At 46.1% G+C, this 14,479-nt stretch overlaps 2 protein-coding genes across 4 annotated transcripts in view; one reads left to right on the forward strand and one right to left on the reverse strand.

Moving 5' to 3' along the window:
- Positions 1 to 2,813, forward strand: part of ADAM19 (ADAM metallopeptidase domain 19) — a 35,455-nt gene extending 32,642 nt beyond the window's left edge. The window contains exon 23 of the mRNA XM_065029689.1: positions 338 to 2,813. Within this exon, the coding sequence (XP_064885761.1) occupies positions 338 to 412 (75 nt within the window). The 3' untranslated portion in view covers positions 413 to 2,813. The remainder of the gene's footprint in view (positions 1 to 337) is intronic.
- On the reverse strand, positions 2,766 to 12,689 carry NIPAL4 (NIPA like domain containing 4). Of its 3 annotated transcripts, XM_065029691.1 has the most exons (8): positions 12,532 to 12,689; positions 10,621 to 10,869; positions 7,897 to 7,953; positions 6,789 to 6,879; positions 5,542 to 5,702; positions 4,858 to 5,441; positions 4,380 to 4,422; positions 2,766 to 2,968 (listed from the first exon to the last, which is right to left on the reverse strand). In XM_065029691.1, the coding sequence occupies exons 1-7, from the start codon at positions 12,566 to 12,568 to the stop codon at positions 4,411 to 4,413; spliced, it is 1,191 nt and encodes a 396-aa protein (XP_064885763.1). In that variant the 5' UTR covers positions 12,569 to 12,689; the 3' UTR covers positions 2,766 to 2,968; positions 4,380 to 4,410. The 3 variants fall into 3 exon arrangements, with proteins under 3 accessions (XP_064885763.1, XP_064885762.1, XP_021144648.2); XM_065029690.1 differs by lacking the exon at positions 2,766 to 2,968 and having other exon boundaries at positions 3,184 to 4,422; XM_021288973.2 differs by lacking the exons at positions 2,766 to 2,968; positions 4,380 to 4,422 and having other exon boundaries at positions 4,822 to 5,441.
- Positions 12,690 to 14,479: the final 1,790 nt, after the last annotated feature.

Here is a 14,479-nt window from a genome sequence, read left to right on the forward strand (position 1 = left end):
GGAGTGTTTCCCAAAGGTGTCATTAATAAGGACAGTCGCTGAGTTCAGCTCCCTGCAAGCTGGACCCCTTCACACAAAACACCTCCACTCCACACACCACAGGTGCTGCCTCCAGCCAACAACATACTTGAGGCCACCTGTAAAGGATGGAAAAAACTGCATGAACTTCATTGTGCTACGGACGTGAGAGTTTCCTGTACTGGGGTGTGAATGCATGTGAAGGGAGACGGGCTTCCTGGCCCACTGTAACACCAGCTCTGGGACGGGGAGTGGGAAGCATTTGCTCTTTCATCAGTGCTCACCCTTCTCTCTTTTCTCCGTTTTCCATCTCACCCAGAATGCTGGTGTCGGGACAACTGGAGCAGCAAATATCTTGAAAGTGGGACAGCTGGGCTCCCGTGGACACTCATGAAGCAATCTGTTCCCAGCTCGTTCTGACCTTTCCATGGAACTGGGTGGACTTCATCACCCAAAAAAACAGCCACAGACAGTGTCTCAGTTCCTTTCCTCTACCCTCACCTGTTTCTTACGTGACTCAACAAGCTGCCATCAGGTTTGGCAGCAGTGTCCCCAGGAACTGCACCCGGTACATGCCAAGCTGAACTCAATCCTCTCTGCTGATAGCCTTTTCCATATAGGGACGACTTGTTTATACGGTATTTAAATATTGTTGTGCAATATCCAATGCAAGGATGGGGTGATGAGGTTTTCATGTTTTTAATCAGTTATTTAACTGCTACCAGGAAGAACAAACTGTGAGTGCAGGTGCTGGCCCTGATGGGCTTTCATGTAAGACCCAGCCCTGTTGGCTTTCTCAGCCCATCCATGCAGCTGCAGGAGCATATGTTGGTGCTATATAGAAACCACTGCCTCTTGGGAGAGCAGAAGGCAGCCTTTGATATTCTTCAGCTTATTCTGAGTTTACAGTGGGTGGCAATTAGGGCCATGACAGGGAGCAAACCATGGAAATATTCCTGGTTAAAATAACTTGTGGGTCACCATAGATTTTTATCAGCTTTAATAGAGGGGATTAATTATTTTTCCCATGTAACCATCTTCAGCAAGATCATTCCAACCTGTCTGTCCTCCAGCACTCACTTGCCTTGCCTCAGTGCTGTAAGACCCGACAGCATCCCCGGTGTGGCCTGTGCTCTCTCGTCCGTGTCATTGGGACACAGTCAAGGTACGACAGGAAAATTCTCTGGCCAAGATGCAGAGCGATGGCCAGAAGGAAGCTCAGCCAAAGTCAGTGCTGAAACCTCCTCTCCAGCATACGGTACTGCGCATAATCAGTAGATACTTTTGCAGTTGTCTTTTCAGGCTTCGGTCTGTACTGAGCAGTAATCCAGCATGGGCTGTCTGCTCCCCATACCAGTGAGAAACCTACCTGAAAATTGCCCAAGTGGTAAAGCAGCGGAAATATTCATGTGATACATGGTGCTTTTGTAGGGCAGCTCATTTACTCAAGAGTTTTTCCTCCATGACATGGATGGAAAGAGCTGTCTGTGTGCACTTTAAGCAGCTGATGGTTCTGACCCCGAGAACCTTCCCTTATGAATTTTTTTTTCTCATAATGGTTTGGGCTTTTGTACATTTTTTCTCAGGACTTTAGATGACAAGCTTCTGTTACGCCAATTTTTTGTTGTTGTTGTTCTTTTTCCCTTGAATTGAAATGATTTCCTAAGAGAACACAGGGAATTCTGGAGCTATGGTTACAACAATTCTGTTGTGTCTGATTTATTATGGACAAATCCTAAGGGTGATTGCTGCTGCACATGTGAGAAACTATATTATTGGCATAAAGAAAAAGATTTGTCTGATAGTCCTCTTTCCCTAAGCTCTGCCGATTGAAAAACAACAACAACAACAAATAGATAAACCTTAAGTGCTCATTAAATTTGCAGCGATATATAGTAGTTTATACATAGCATGACATAAGCCACTCCAGTTTTTGCAACTTTACTACCTCTTTCTCCACAAGGAAACAGTACACAGGGTGTGTCTTGAATTTCTGGTTGATTATTCCTTATCTTGATCATTTAGGGCCTTTTCTTACCTTCTATGTGCCTGGAAATCAAACCAACCCTAAAAAACTTCTCTCTGAAATGAGAGATGTAAAGTGAAAGACATCAGCTTTCTAATCTTTCTATGTCTTTTCCTATAGTTGAATTATATTACATATAAATAATGTATATTCAAACAACCCCCAGATCTGTTGTTTCTTGGGGTAATGGCCTATTTTACTGCTCACAGGTGGAGCAGTGAGCTGGGCACATGTTGTACATACAGGTAGTGCAGATTCAACCACAAGAACTTGATCTTGTATCTGAGCCCTCGCTGAAGACAGCGGCAAACTTCTGCTACAGCCCCTGATCTTTATCAAACTGCCACCAAAGATCGCTAGGGATATTTTCACTGCATTTCATGTGAACATGGCATCGAGCTTTTAAAAAGCTTCTCCAGACACCAAAAGCTCAGAGAACAACTGGGACTGCCTGGGCTCTAATGACAAACTCAATTGCTGGAATATCATAAGGTAGTTATAAGTCCTTTACATTTTTTTATATGCGTGCAAATTGAGTGAATAAGAATAGGGGAACTGCAGGAGGAGTAAAAGATGGTTAAAACTTCTTGGTTTTTTGAAGATAAAGTTACTTGGGAGAACACATACCAAAATACATCTCACTTTCTCCTGTGTCCATGTATTAATGGTTTACAATAATGCTCTCTGTGCACCTATGCAAATACTTGAATAATGCAATTCATTGTGCCTTTTGCTTAGTTTTAATAAATTTATCAGTTGTCATTGACAATTATTCTGTCACTGTGTGCTATTTTGTTACCTTGATTAAAATCTTCATTTTATATATGTGTGTTTGTCCAGAGCTGGCAGGATAGCTGGAGAAATGGCTTTTATGAAATGCAGTTCTAGGCAGTGAGGAAAGATGAGTCCTGTTTACATCCTTTTCTAAAAGAAAATGCATAAAACATTACACCAATTCTGATGCCAAAAATGAAACTAGAGCAAATTACTTGGATTATTTTCTGCTACCAAAGGAGGGCGCTGCTGTTTTACTCTCTGCCCCAAATGCTCTTTCTGCTGCACTCAGCCAACCCTCAGCCTATTTAGCCTTTAGTGCTACACCTATAAGGGTAGAGAAATCATTAGATCCACCTGCAAGGTTTGTTTTTGGGTTTTGTTTAGAAAAATCTTTTATTTCCCTTTCCACGTTCCCAAAAAAAGCCCCAAATACAACCCTGAAATGTTATTAAAATAAGAGATTGCATATTCCTCTGCCGCCCAACCCCAAATTGCTTGTGCTTAGACCCAGGTATAACTGGCTCAGCATCTCAGACAGCATCAGTGTGTGCCCTGGTCCAAGGCTAACCCAGCCAGAGCTGCCTCCAGTCCAAGCCAGCCTGGCAAAGCCAGCTCAGGCTTTGCTGCACCCTGTTTGGAATTTGCTGTGAGCAAACAGGCTCTAGTTTCCCTGTGCTGTAAGACCCAGTGGCAAGATGGGAGAAAGCTTTAGCTGCTGTAATACCTTCCTTTTTCACCTTCCAGCTCAAAATGTCACATCTCCCATCCATTCGTTCTCACCACTGATACAAATCCAAGGGGGTTTTGAAGGTGAGACACAAGCACACAAGCAGAGTCCAGGTAGCACTCATACTATATTGAGAGGTGGAGGGGAGTGAGCAGGACTGCTTTGGGATAAAATGCATCCCTATAGCTCTGCAGAGCATCACATGCAGCTCACACCTCCCTCTAAATGACAATAGAAAAGCTTTGGGGCTTAAATGATGGCAGGAGAGGTCATGGGGCTTGAAGAGTGGGGAAGCTCTCCAAGGTCTAGATGTTTGCTAAAAAAGCCCCATGAACCAACCTTAAAACTTACAGCCACTCACTCTTTCAGGCTGAAAAGATTTTCACAGACCACAAAAAGTGTTGAAGACAGTGGTGGTGTTTCTCCTGACATGGGATTTAGACTATCAGAGCTCCCCAGCCTGAGCCAGGGTTGCTGCTTGCTCAGGGGACGCCTAGATCAGACCCAGTGGCTTCACTGACCACATCGACATGGCCTGGGCACCACAGCTGCTAAGGAAAAAACACCCCAAACAAACAAAACAAAAAACCAAAACAACAATATCAACAAAGCAAAACCCAAAAGCTGAAGAATGTTTCTCTGCCACGGTCCTACAAAAACACTTCATGCTCGGGTTCTGCCACTGAGCCTCAGTGAGCACCTGTTCCAGAACTTGCCATGTTTTACCCATATTCACCAATATTCTTGTCCCATATTTGCAGAACAAGTAATTAAACATGGATGAGTGGAGTCTGAATAGCAGGCGTGCCCCATTCAGTCCTTGTCTCTCACCTCCATTTGGTACTTGTGTGTATTTTAGAGTTCACGCAAGTGTCTGGAAAGAAAAAAAGACAAAAACCACTGATCAATGACTCAATCAAGGCCTGGAAATAAACATGTTAATGGTCACCTCAAAGAAGGAATGCAAGAGTAAACATTAGCCCTGCCAAGAATAAGAAGTGGGAAGAGGCCTCAGAGAAGAGCTCTGTCACAGGACTATCATCTTTTGAGGTTTTCATTTTCAGTGGCTGCATGTATTAAAGCCCAGTGAGGGTTAAACATACCCTTTGCTGCCACACCACGACAAAGATCCAATCCAAAAGAGCAGGGAAAGATTTGGCTTGACTCTATCAAGCTCTGGATAAAATACTGTTGATTTTCTGCTTTTCCTTTTAAAAATTGCTTACTAGCATCTGGAATATTGACACCAACCCATTCCTCCACCCTCCAAACCCTCAAATAGAATGCATTAGGTGTAGATTGTGAATACTTTGGGTTTATCCTCTGGGGCGATGCTGGAGTTGTCCACCTCTATCAGGATGTTCTTGTCGTCTCGGGTGACTGGTCCTTGCTGTTCATTCTGGAGGACTTGTGGTAGATTTCCTAAACTGACGTCCATGTCTTTGAAAGCATGGAGTAAAAACACCCCCAAAATGATGGTGAGGAAGCCACAAACTGTCCCAATTATGTCCACTACAGTCATGGTGACCCACTCCTTAAAGAGAATGATGGAAGTTGTGATGACGATGGTGGTGAACAGCACGTAGTAGATGGGAAACACCAAAGAGGTGTTGAAAATGTCTAGAGATTTATTGAGGTAGTTAATTTGTGTAGTGATGGATGCCACCAGCGTGATGACCAGGATCCATGTCAATGGGTGCTGCAGCACAGGCCGTCCAGCAAAGAAGCCCTTGATGGCAATACCCAGGCCCTTGACTGAGGACACAGAGAAGGCACCAATAACGGAGCAGATGGTGAGGTAGATGAGGATGTTTCTCTGGCCATAGCGGGGGGCGAGGTAGAAGATTGAGAGGAAGCAAAGAGCCAAGAGGATCGTGGCATAAGCGAGGAAACCTGAAAGAGAGAGAGAAATAACTTAAAACTGAGCAGCAGGCACAGGGAACAAAACAGTACACACCGCCCAGCCCCAGGAGGGAAAACACGACCTGTGTACCTGGCTCTTTCAGCTTAGACAACATCTCATCCAGGGTGGTGACCTCCTCGTCCTCTGGGGCATGTATCACCATCACCGTGCTGCCCACCAGGCTCAGCATGCAGCCCAGCTTTCCCAGCAGGTTGAGCCGTTCTCCAAGCAAATATGAAGACAGGATGGCACTGCATGGGACAGAAAAAACACCGTCAGTTCATGCTTTGAAGTCCTTTGAAGAAGGAACAGCAGCTAAAATGAGGTAAAGAGTGCCTTCATGTGATAGAAGGACACAAATTTAGAGTAGGTTTGTTGGAATCTAATGTGTTAATGCGTAATCACATTGCACCTACTGACAGCTGAACCTGCAAAGATGCAGGTGTGATCTGTAGATCACAGCTCATGTATTAGCAAAGTTAAAAAGTGCTGAATGTGTTAGCACAACCTCAGAAATATTATCAGGGTCTCCAGATTCATTCATGACCCAGTGGACATTATGAAGCCTCTAGTGCTCAAGGAAACTACTTAAAGGACCAGCATAACAGAGAGAAAAATCTCAGCCTAACAGCAAAAGAGTTAATTTTAAATCATCAGAACTATCAAGCCCCAGAGAAACTCTGAAGGCACTGGGGCTATAGATATATCTGCAAGAATGTCTAGTTTTCCATAAAAATTTTGGGCAAGACACCAGACCAGTCCGAACACTCAATTTACTTATGCATTTCACACTCCCATAAAACTTTCAGTACTTGGAGTCACAGATTTTGGTATGAATTTCCCTTGTTAAATATATATTTAAACAATAAAGCAGAATTTCAGCCCTTTTGGCAACAAACAGAAATATAAGCCCACAACATCAGAGCACCCTAAAAACTTAGGAAAAAAAAGCAAACAAAAGACAGTTTAAAAATAAGTCTGATATTTTTGACCTTTTTGACTTTTAGTGCTGTTCACCACAAAACCAAACCAAACCAATACCACCCAACCTTGAATAAGGATGGGAACAACACTGATATTTTCAATAATTTAACCTGAAGTGTATGCAGGTGTTCTCCATATCCAGCATTTCCAGAAGGGCATGCTACTTAATTCAACAGTTTCCAAATGATCCCCTCAAAGGACGACAACTGTTAACATGTTTTTTAGAAAACACTGAGATATTTTCTTCCTTCCAGCAGAATAAATCATATCAGCACCCCTTCAAGTCTTTCTATCTTACAAGACAAACAGACAAATAAAAAAAGGCAAATAGTAAATTATAGACCATAAATCACCTTATGAGCACACTCAGAGCCCCCAGAGGCGTGACAATAGTTGCAGGAGCAAAGGCATAGGCGGCAAAGTTGGCAGCTTCCCCTCCACCCACTAAACAAACACAAGAAAAACAAATACCAGTGAGTTACAGTTTGCTTTTTCTGTTTTCTCTTGTGGGCTTGCAAAGTAGTAAGATGTCAGAGAGGGGGCTTTATTATGGGGATTTCATGCTGCTCCTTGACAGAGCCAGATAGCAGGTGAAAATCTCTCTTGTACAAATTAACGTAAGCAGAGAAGCACCCCTGGAGCCTGCACCCCCAGGGAGAACGGCTGGGGGTGCCAGGGCTCAGCTGTGCCACAGCTGATCTATATCAACTCATTAAGCCCCCATAGCCCAGCCAAGCAGCTGCAGCACGTCTGGGTCATTAGTGAGGGGGTGGGCAGTTGTGGGAGCTGCTGGGAGGCTGCTCCTCACCTACAAAAGTGTCTTCTTGGGGGTGTGGTGTCACCTTCTGTCTGAGCTTTTCCTGTCCCCTGAACAGCAAGTATTGTGTGCTTGCTTATGGGTTGTGTGATGGTGGTTGTGCAGCAGGAGCTGCAAGGGCAGCGCAAGGAGGGGGCACCTTGAGCTGCTGTAGCACTAAGAGCCAGAAAAGACTGCTCTGAAAAACCCTCTGCTGCTCTTTGCCTGGCTGTGACTCCAACTGGAGAAAATGAAAAGGAGGATTTAAGGCTTGCTCAAAGATAAAGCAAGTTTTGCTCAAGAAGGGATCTGCTACCAACATCTCCCTGCTATCTTCCTTGTGCTGCAGCAGTAAACCTTCCTGGAGCTTCCAGGCATGCATGAGAGGCTGTTTGCCCTGTGCCTAGTACCCAGAACAGCCAGCTGCCTTATTAAAACCTGGCTCTTTATGCACTTCATTGGGTAAAACTGAACTAGCAAGTCCTATCAGCTCTGCAGAAGGATGGTGAAGGAGGTCCTGTGTGGCTTGCTGCCTCTACTCTCCTTGAGGTACTTCTCACCATAAAAAAGGATTTAAGCCACCACATGCTGGGCTTGTTCCACACCTGATTCACAAGGACAGACCCTGGATAAACTGCAAACCGAGGGAAACAGCTTCTACTTACTGGTTAACAGGCCAGCCCACCAGAGCCAGTCCTTTAAGTAGCCGTGGCCTCCATCTCCTGGGGAAGCAAAGGACAGAGGAATGCAGGAGTTAACAACCATGCTCTTCAGAGTAAGAGATGAGAAATGTCCCTTTGGAGAGGGATAAGCTGAAAGGGGAAGAATGTGATAAAGAAAACATCTTGGAAGGAGAGACTATGCAGACATGCTATCCTATGTGGAAATTGAGTCAAGACATTAGCAGAAGCTGGAACTCAGGGCTGGACAATACAAATACAATAAAAGCAGTTGTTTAATTCTGGGTAGCAATGGGAATGGCACCCGCACAAGTTATTGTCCTGGGGTGCAGCTTGCCCTGCTGCAGCATGGACCTTGGGGTTGCCCCTCAGCCCTGGGAGCTGTGGTTATCCCTGCTGGTTCATCAGGGTGCATCAGCCCCCAAACCCAGCAATAAGCACCCCAGCTTGAGCTCTCATGGACCCATCATGTTTTGTCTTGCACGTTCCACTTGCCTGTTCACTATGGAGCACTCCTGGAGCAGGGGGATGATGCTCTGTGCTGGGTGCCCCCCACCTACAGCTGCTCCCTGGAATGCTGCCACCTACATCCTGCCCATGGGGAACCTGCACTCCACCTTGCATTGCATCGGCTTGTTGGGGAGTCTCGCACATGGACACTAAGGTAAGGCAATGAGTTTTTCCAAACATAGCTCAGGTGGGGGTGATAGCTATGAAGGGGCCTAAAACTGGTCGGTTGCTCTGTGCTGGCATGTGCTGTCATAGTTCATGTTGCTATCGAGTTGTGGTGAAGGCTCCCTGCATCATGTCCCTGCTATCTGCTGGTTTTATACGTTGCTTTGTGTCGTATAATAGTTGTCTCATAAGGCCTCAGCCTGAACTGCCAGAATTCCCTATGTTACTTAATGTGGAGTGTTTTCTGACCGAGTGTTTCTGATGAAAAATGATTTGTGGCATTGGAACAACACAATGAAAGAAATGTGCATATAAATGAGGAAGAACGGACATACTGTGTTGGGAACTAATCCAGCTCTTGGTTTAACACATAAGCTGTTAGATGTACGGAGATTGAGTCTGCTGACATTGTGCGCCCTGATTTTACTGGGTCAGAGAGAGCCCGTGTTTTCGGTAAGTGTGACATGACCAGAGCTGTCAATGACAGCAGCGTTTGGCCTGCCTTGGAGAAGAGCGACATGCTCAGATAGCTGGGGTGAAATGTGTGGACTGAGAGATTAAAGAGTAATACAGAGAAAGAGGGAATGAGGAGGTAGACAGGAATTTGCTTGAATTCAACATCTTCTGTTTTCTAAAGTATACAAATGCTAAGTCCAAATGCTATGCTTTGGTATTCCTTAGAAACTGCTAGGTGGGGGTGGTGTTCGTTGGTTGTTTTGTTGGTTTTGCTTTGTTTTTTTCTTTCGAGAACTGTCAGCTGCAGTTTTCTGTCATTGATCACTAATTCCTGGTTAAACACCCTGAAAAATATGGAGGGGTTTGCTTTTGCTTTGCTTGCTTGGCTCTGTTGTAAGAGGAGCTTGTGGAGGGAAGGAGGGGAGACCTCTTCTACAATCGAAACAATGCTGATATTTCATTGTGAAAATATAAGGTTGAAAAGCAAACCCATGTGAATTCAGCAGCTGCATGCAGCCAACCTAATGGCAGGAGATGGAGTCAGACTCAAGACTGGTCCGTGGCCCAGGTGCTGTTGGCAGCTTTGCTCATTGACTCTGGACAGTCACTTCATTCCATTCCTCTGTGTCCCCATATGGGGACGTTAAAATGGGGACAGTGACACTGACTTTCTTTGTAAAATGATTTAAGAATTGTTCCTAGGCCAGAACTGGGAAGCAATAGTATTTTAATTATAATTATTTTGTTCTGTAGTTATGCAAGTAGGTCAGCTGCCAGATAGGAGTTGCGCTGCTGCTAGAGCGCATGACTGTGATGCTGATGGGATGCATCCAATTCCACAGTGCAATCCCACTGTAGGCAGTGCTCCTCCACCACTTCCCATGCAAATATGTGTGCACATAAACACGCACCTCACCCTAAGAGCTAGAGGAAAGTTATTTACACATTGTTGAGCAACACACCTTAGTAGTATCCTTTCTGAGAACCACAAGCAGAGTTCACATAGACAGCTGGCGTACAGTCTCACATTGACAAATGGCTCTTGCTAGTGCAATTAAAGCACATGGGGCCACATCCTTGTCTCAGTGACTTGGTGGCAAAAATGCCTAGTGCACCAATAAGAGCAGGAGTGGGGTCATGGGGCTGTGCTGTTCTGCTCCAGTCTGCGGCGTGGGGATGACTTGCACCTTTGTGCAAAGGGGCACGCTTCAAAAAGCTTTTTACGCACTTTCCCACGTAAAAGCTGTGATGGGCATGTATTGTTCTCCTGGTGGGTGCACATCTGATCACGCTGCACATGTGCCTTGCTATTTGTGCTGCAAGGCAGGGGAATGCTGTTTTTAGCTGGCCCTTCTAATGTAGGGCTCTGTAAATTAGTTCCTCTGCTCCAGCACAGCACTGTGTTCTGAGTCTCACACACAAACATACACGCAGAAAAGGTTTATCTTACATTGCTGATGGAAGGCTCACTTGTACCCAGAGGTATTCCCTTGCCATACAAGTGCTGGAGTTTGGCTGATGCATGTGTTTCTGGGAACAGGGGGACCTCCTCCGTCCTGCCCCCCATGAAAGCCTTACCTGCCCTGGTGCCTCCCTTCTCCACCAGCCGTAGCAGCCCCTTCTTCTTGAGGATGACGCTGCTTCCAATGAGGAAGCTGGAGAAGACAGCCAAGCCTAGGCCAATGTAGAATCCATAACTGCTTTCCAGACAAGTTACCCAGAAGTTATCTGAAGTCCCATTGTCCTGGACAGCGTCATCTGGCTCAGCGTTGCCGATCACTTGGCACACAACCCGATGGGAAAGGCAGGAAAGGGTGACAAGAGACCCTGTGAGACCACCATGGAGATAAAACAGCAAATTACTGACATGGCTATCAACTCTGCTTTTTGAACTGATTCAGATGTCCCCCTGGACAGCCACCTGTGCTGTCACCCTAACAGCACATACCCACCAGCTCTCAAAAATTCAGGATGTCTTTACTCAGATATGGAAATGGCAAGGTGTTGAGTGGTGGATTTATTGTGTGCAGTTCAAGCAGCTCATTGACTCTGTGTCTGCTGGTCCACACTCTGAACTGGATGGCCACAAGGACCACTATAGTAAAGTAATTTGAATTTCCAAACATCCATGTCAGAGTCTCTCTACCAAACTCCAGTGTTATGAGTTTGAAATATGGCTTATCAATATTCAGCCTCATTGATTCAAAGGCTTTGGTGCTTTCCAGACACCTGATCCTTGCATCTGCCAGTTTGTCTGCAGCTTATTGCTTTGGGTCTAACATGGAGTGATGCCAGTACTTTGTAACAGTGCTTCTGTCCCAGCTCTGTGTACACAGCAGTGTCATGGGATTGCTCATATGACAGCAGCAGGCTCATCCTTGACCAAAGTTTCACCTCTGTGTTGCCTCTACTGCCTAATGGTTTTATTCTACCTATTTGCAGAGAGCCCAAGTGCTTGTAAATCACAAGTCCTGCCAGTGTAGAAGGACTAAAAACAGGAATGTTTTTCCACTGTTAATATCAAAAGCACTAAGTCCTTGTGCCTGTAGCCAAGGTGTGTTACTGTGTGTGGGTGGCAAAACTGCTGAGTTTCTTCCTACCCTCACACTCCTACCACACCCAGCACTTCTTTCTATCACAGTTTTCACTTTGAGTGTAGTAAAGACAGCGTGACTGTGACCGTGGGGAACAGAGCACCCAACTGGAGTGTCACAAAAGTCCCTTTGTAGTAAAAGATTTTAATTTTTTTGCCTGAACTCATGTAGAAAGTATGGAGCAAGTATTTGTCTCTACAGGCAGGGGTATGCAATGGTTAAACTGACCCCCTGGGCATGGGGGGCCTTTTTTTAAACCAAAAAACTGGCTTAGATCTTTTGCAGCTGCACCCCAGCCCCTGGCACATGTAGCTGAGGATTTGCATCTCAACATTTTCTAATGGAAAAAAATCCAGTGACTTTCTAAGATGAATTTCCAAAGGTTCCCTAATAGGTTTATTTTCTTGTGGAAAAAACACCCTTGATTGTGGAAATATATCCTGGGGAACAGAGGGACATCTTGCCTCTTCGGCTAGGTGAAAGTCTCTGCAACGTGCTGCTGGGCACAGTTGTAAAGCAGCGGGATGGGGTGATCACAGACCGGCTTAGGTAATCTTTAAAGGAAGGAAAAAAAACAAACCAACTAGCTTTTCTGTAAGAGCTGTAAGGCTGGCAGAGTGCAGAGCTTGCTGCCGGCAGAGCAGGCTGCGTGCCTTGCGGATAGTGCGTTTTCCACTCGTATCGAAAAACAAACAAAAAACCCCAACAATAACAAACCTGAAACCCAGAAAAGCAGAGCAGTGTCAGGGAGCAGCCCCAAAGCTGGGTGGGGGTAGAAGGCCCGGGGTGCAGCCGCCTCAGCCCCCGTGGGGAGCCGCGGCTGCCACCCCCTCCCCGAGACCCTCCCGCCGGGCTTGTCCCGCTCCCCCGCGCTGCCGGCCCGGGCTGCACCCACCGTTGCTGCAGCTGCTGTTCGCATCCAGCGGCTCCATCTCCTTCGTCCTCCGGCCGGCTCAGGGCATCCCGGCGCTGAGGGCTGAACCGGCGGGACTGGGCAGGGCTGGGCCGGGCTGCCAGCTCACCTGCCCGGCCGGCTCCTCCTCCGGGACGGGGCTGGGCTCGGTGCAGCGGCAGCAGATACCTGTGCAAGCCCCGGCAGCCCCGTTGCTGCCCTGGCCCCTGGGGCTCGGGACTGGAGTGGGAGAGGAGGGTATGGTGGCAGCAGCAGGTGGGTTCAACAGCCCTTGCACAAATCCAGACTCAACTGCCTCAGCCCAGACAGAGATCTCTGCTCTCGAGTGGGTTTTCTTGTTGGGAGCAGGAGGGAAGGGGGAAGGTGTTGAAGCAGGAGGCTGCACTCCAGGTGAGGTGGCGTGTGAGCCTGGCTGCAGTGGCCGAGCTGCGGGTGTACGCTGAGCAGGTTGTGCATGCTGCAAAGCTGTGGACTTTGTGCGTGTGCGTAGTGCAACAGACAATAAAAGTAAACGAGAAAATAAATCCCCAATCGTGTTTGTGGTCCTGAAAAGATTTCATCTTACTAAAATCTGTAACTGCAGTTCATAAAGCAAGGAAGCGTTTCAGAAAGTGTCTTATTGCTTCAAGCGTTGGTGTTTATTATTCTCAGCTTAGTACTACAGCTGTGTGCAGTAGGTTGTAGGACTGAAGAACAAGGTTGAGGGGCCAAGAAACACATAGGTGTCAAGGGAAGATGGATATATCCTAAATGGAATTGTGGGGTTCCATGCATCATGTACTTGCTGGGCAAAGGCATGTTCCCTGCTGAAGGTTGTGCAAAATTTCCCTAATGATCCTTCCTGACTTTTGAATTATAGTGGGAAAGGATTGGCTCCCAACAAAGGTGCATTTGAAAAAGAAATATTAACAAAAGATGAGCGTGTAATGACCAGGGCACTCTTGTGCTGTGAATTGTTGTGTAGCACAAGATCAGAAGTAGTACAGGACACAATTTTGCCATCAACAGCTGTGATTTAAGACTTAGCTGCCTCCATACTGAATTCCAGTGCTGAGAAAGTCAGGAGGCCCATGTCCTCCTCCATCACTTAACCTTATTTTACACCCTTCTGTTTTGTGATTGTTTAGTTGGCAGGCCTCATCATGGCCACATGTTTCAGCCCTTTCTATGGATTGTGAGCTATGACTCCCCTGTCAACTCCCAGTCCAGCTGCAGCCAAAGCCTCTCTTGCTAACAGTAGTGTGTGAATGCTTTGGATTGTGCTGCACACCAGTATTTTGCCTTCATCCCCACCCTCCTCTACCGACATCCTCCCTGTGTGTGTGTGCACAGTGATTGTGTGTACACAAAAACCTACTGCTGATAAAAAGGCCCTTTCATTGCTGCAGGAGACATTAGACACATTTTGCTGTAGGTCAGCAGAGTCAAGCAAAAACAATAGTAAAACCAACAACTTTACTTGGTCAAGCCCACATTTATAGGTAGAAATGGTATCTGTCATAAGGCAATGTAAAGATGTAAGATCTGCAGGATATGAACATATCTGATATTTTTTTCTTCCATAAAATATATTACCTGCTACTACAAAAATTGCCCTTAGACTATGAAACTGTAGCATTTCCAGCACCGTGTGGCTCCTCTGCTCAGCACCTTGATCCTATCTCTGTACAACTCTCTTCTCCAGCAAACGTAACATTTGGGTGTTTTGTGAGTAATTTGATTTTAATTTGGTCTGTTTGTTGGTGACAGACCTCTGGGTCACTGGTTGGGAGAGACTGTACCAGCCAAGCCCCACGTCCTCCTCTTTGTCACAGGAGCCCTTGATAATTGATCCAAAATGTGTGGCAGCAGGTTTCAATGTAGGAAATGAAACTTGTGCTGATTTATCAGTGATCTGTGAGCAGCTCCTCCTGTAGATAGTATGCAGGTA

Source organism: Columba livia, chromosome 14 (genome assembly GCF_036013475.1).
Source record: "Columba livia isolate bColLiv1 breed racing homer chromosome 14, bColLiv1.pat.W.v2, whole genome shotgun sequence".
Lineage (NCBI taxonomy): Eukaryota > Metazoa > Chordata > Aves > Columbiformes > Columbidae > Columba > Columba livia.

Coding starts and splice junctions, on each gene's coding strand:
- NIPAL4 (XM_021288973.2), bottom strand. CDS start 12,568: ATGGAGCCGCTGGATGCGAACAGCAGCTGCAGCAACG. Junction 10,870..12,531: donor GAACAGCAGCTGCAGCAACG/GTGGGTGCAGCC, acceptor GTGGTCTCACAG/GGTCTCTTGTCACCCTTTCC. Junction 7,954..10,620: donor GAAGGGAGGCACCAGGGCAG/GTAAGGCTTTCA, acceptor TTGCTTCCCCAG/GAGATGGAGGCCACGGCTAC.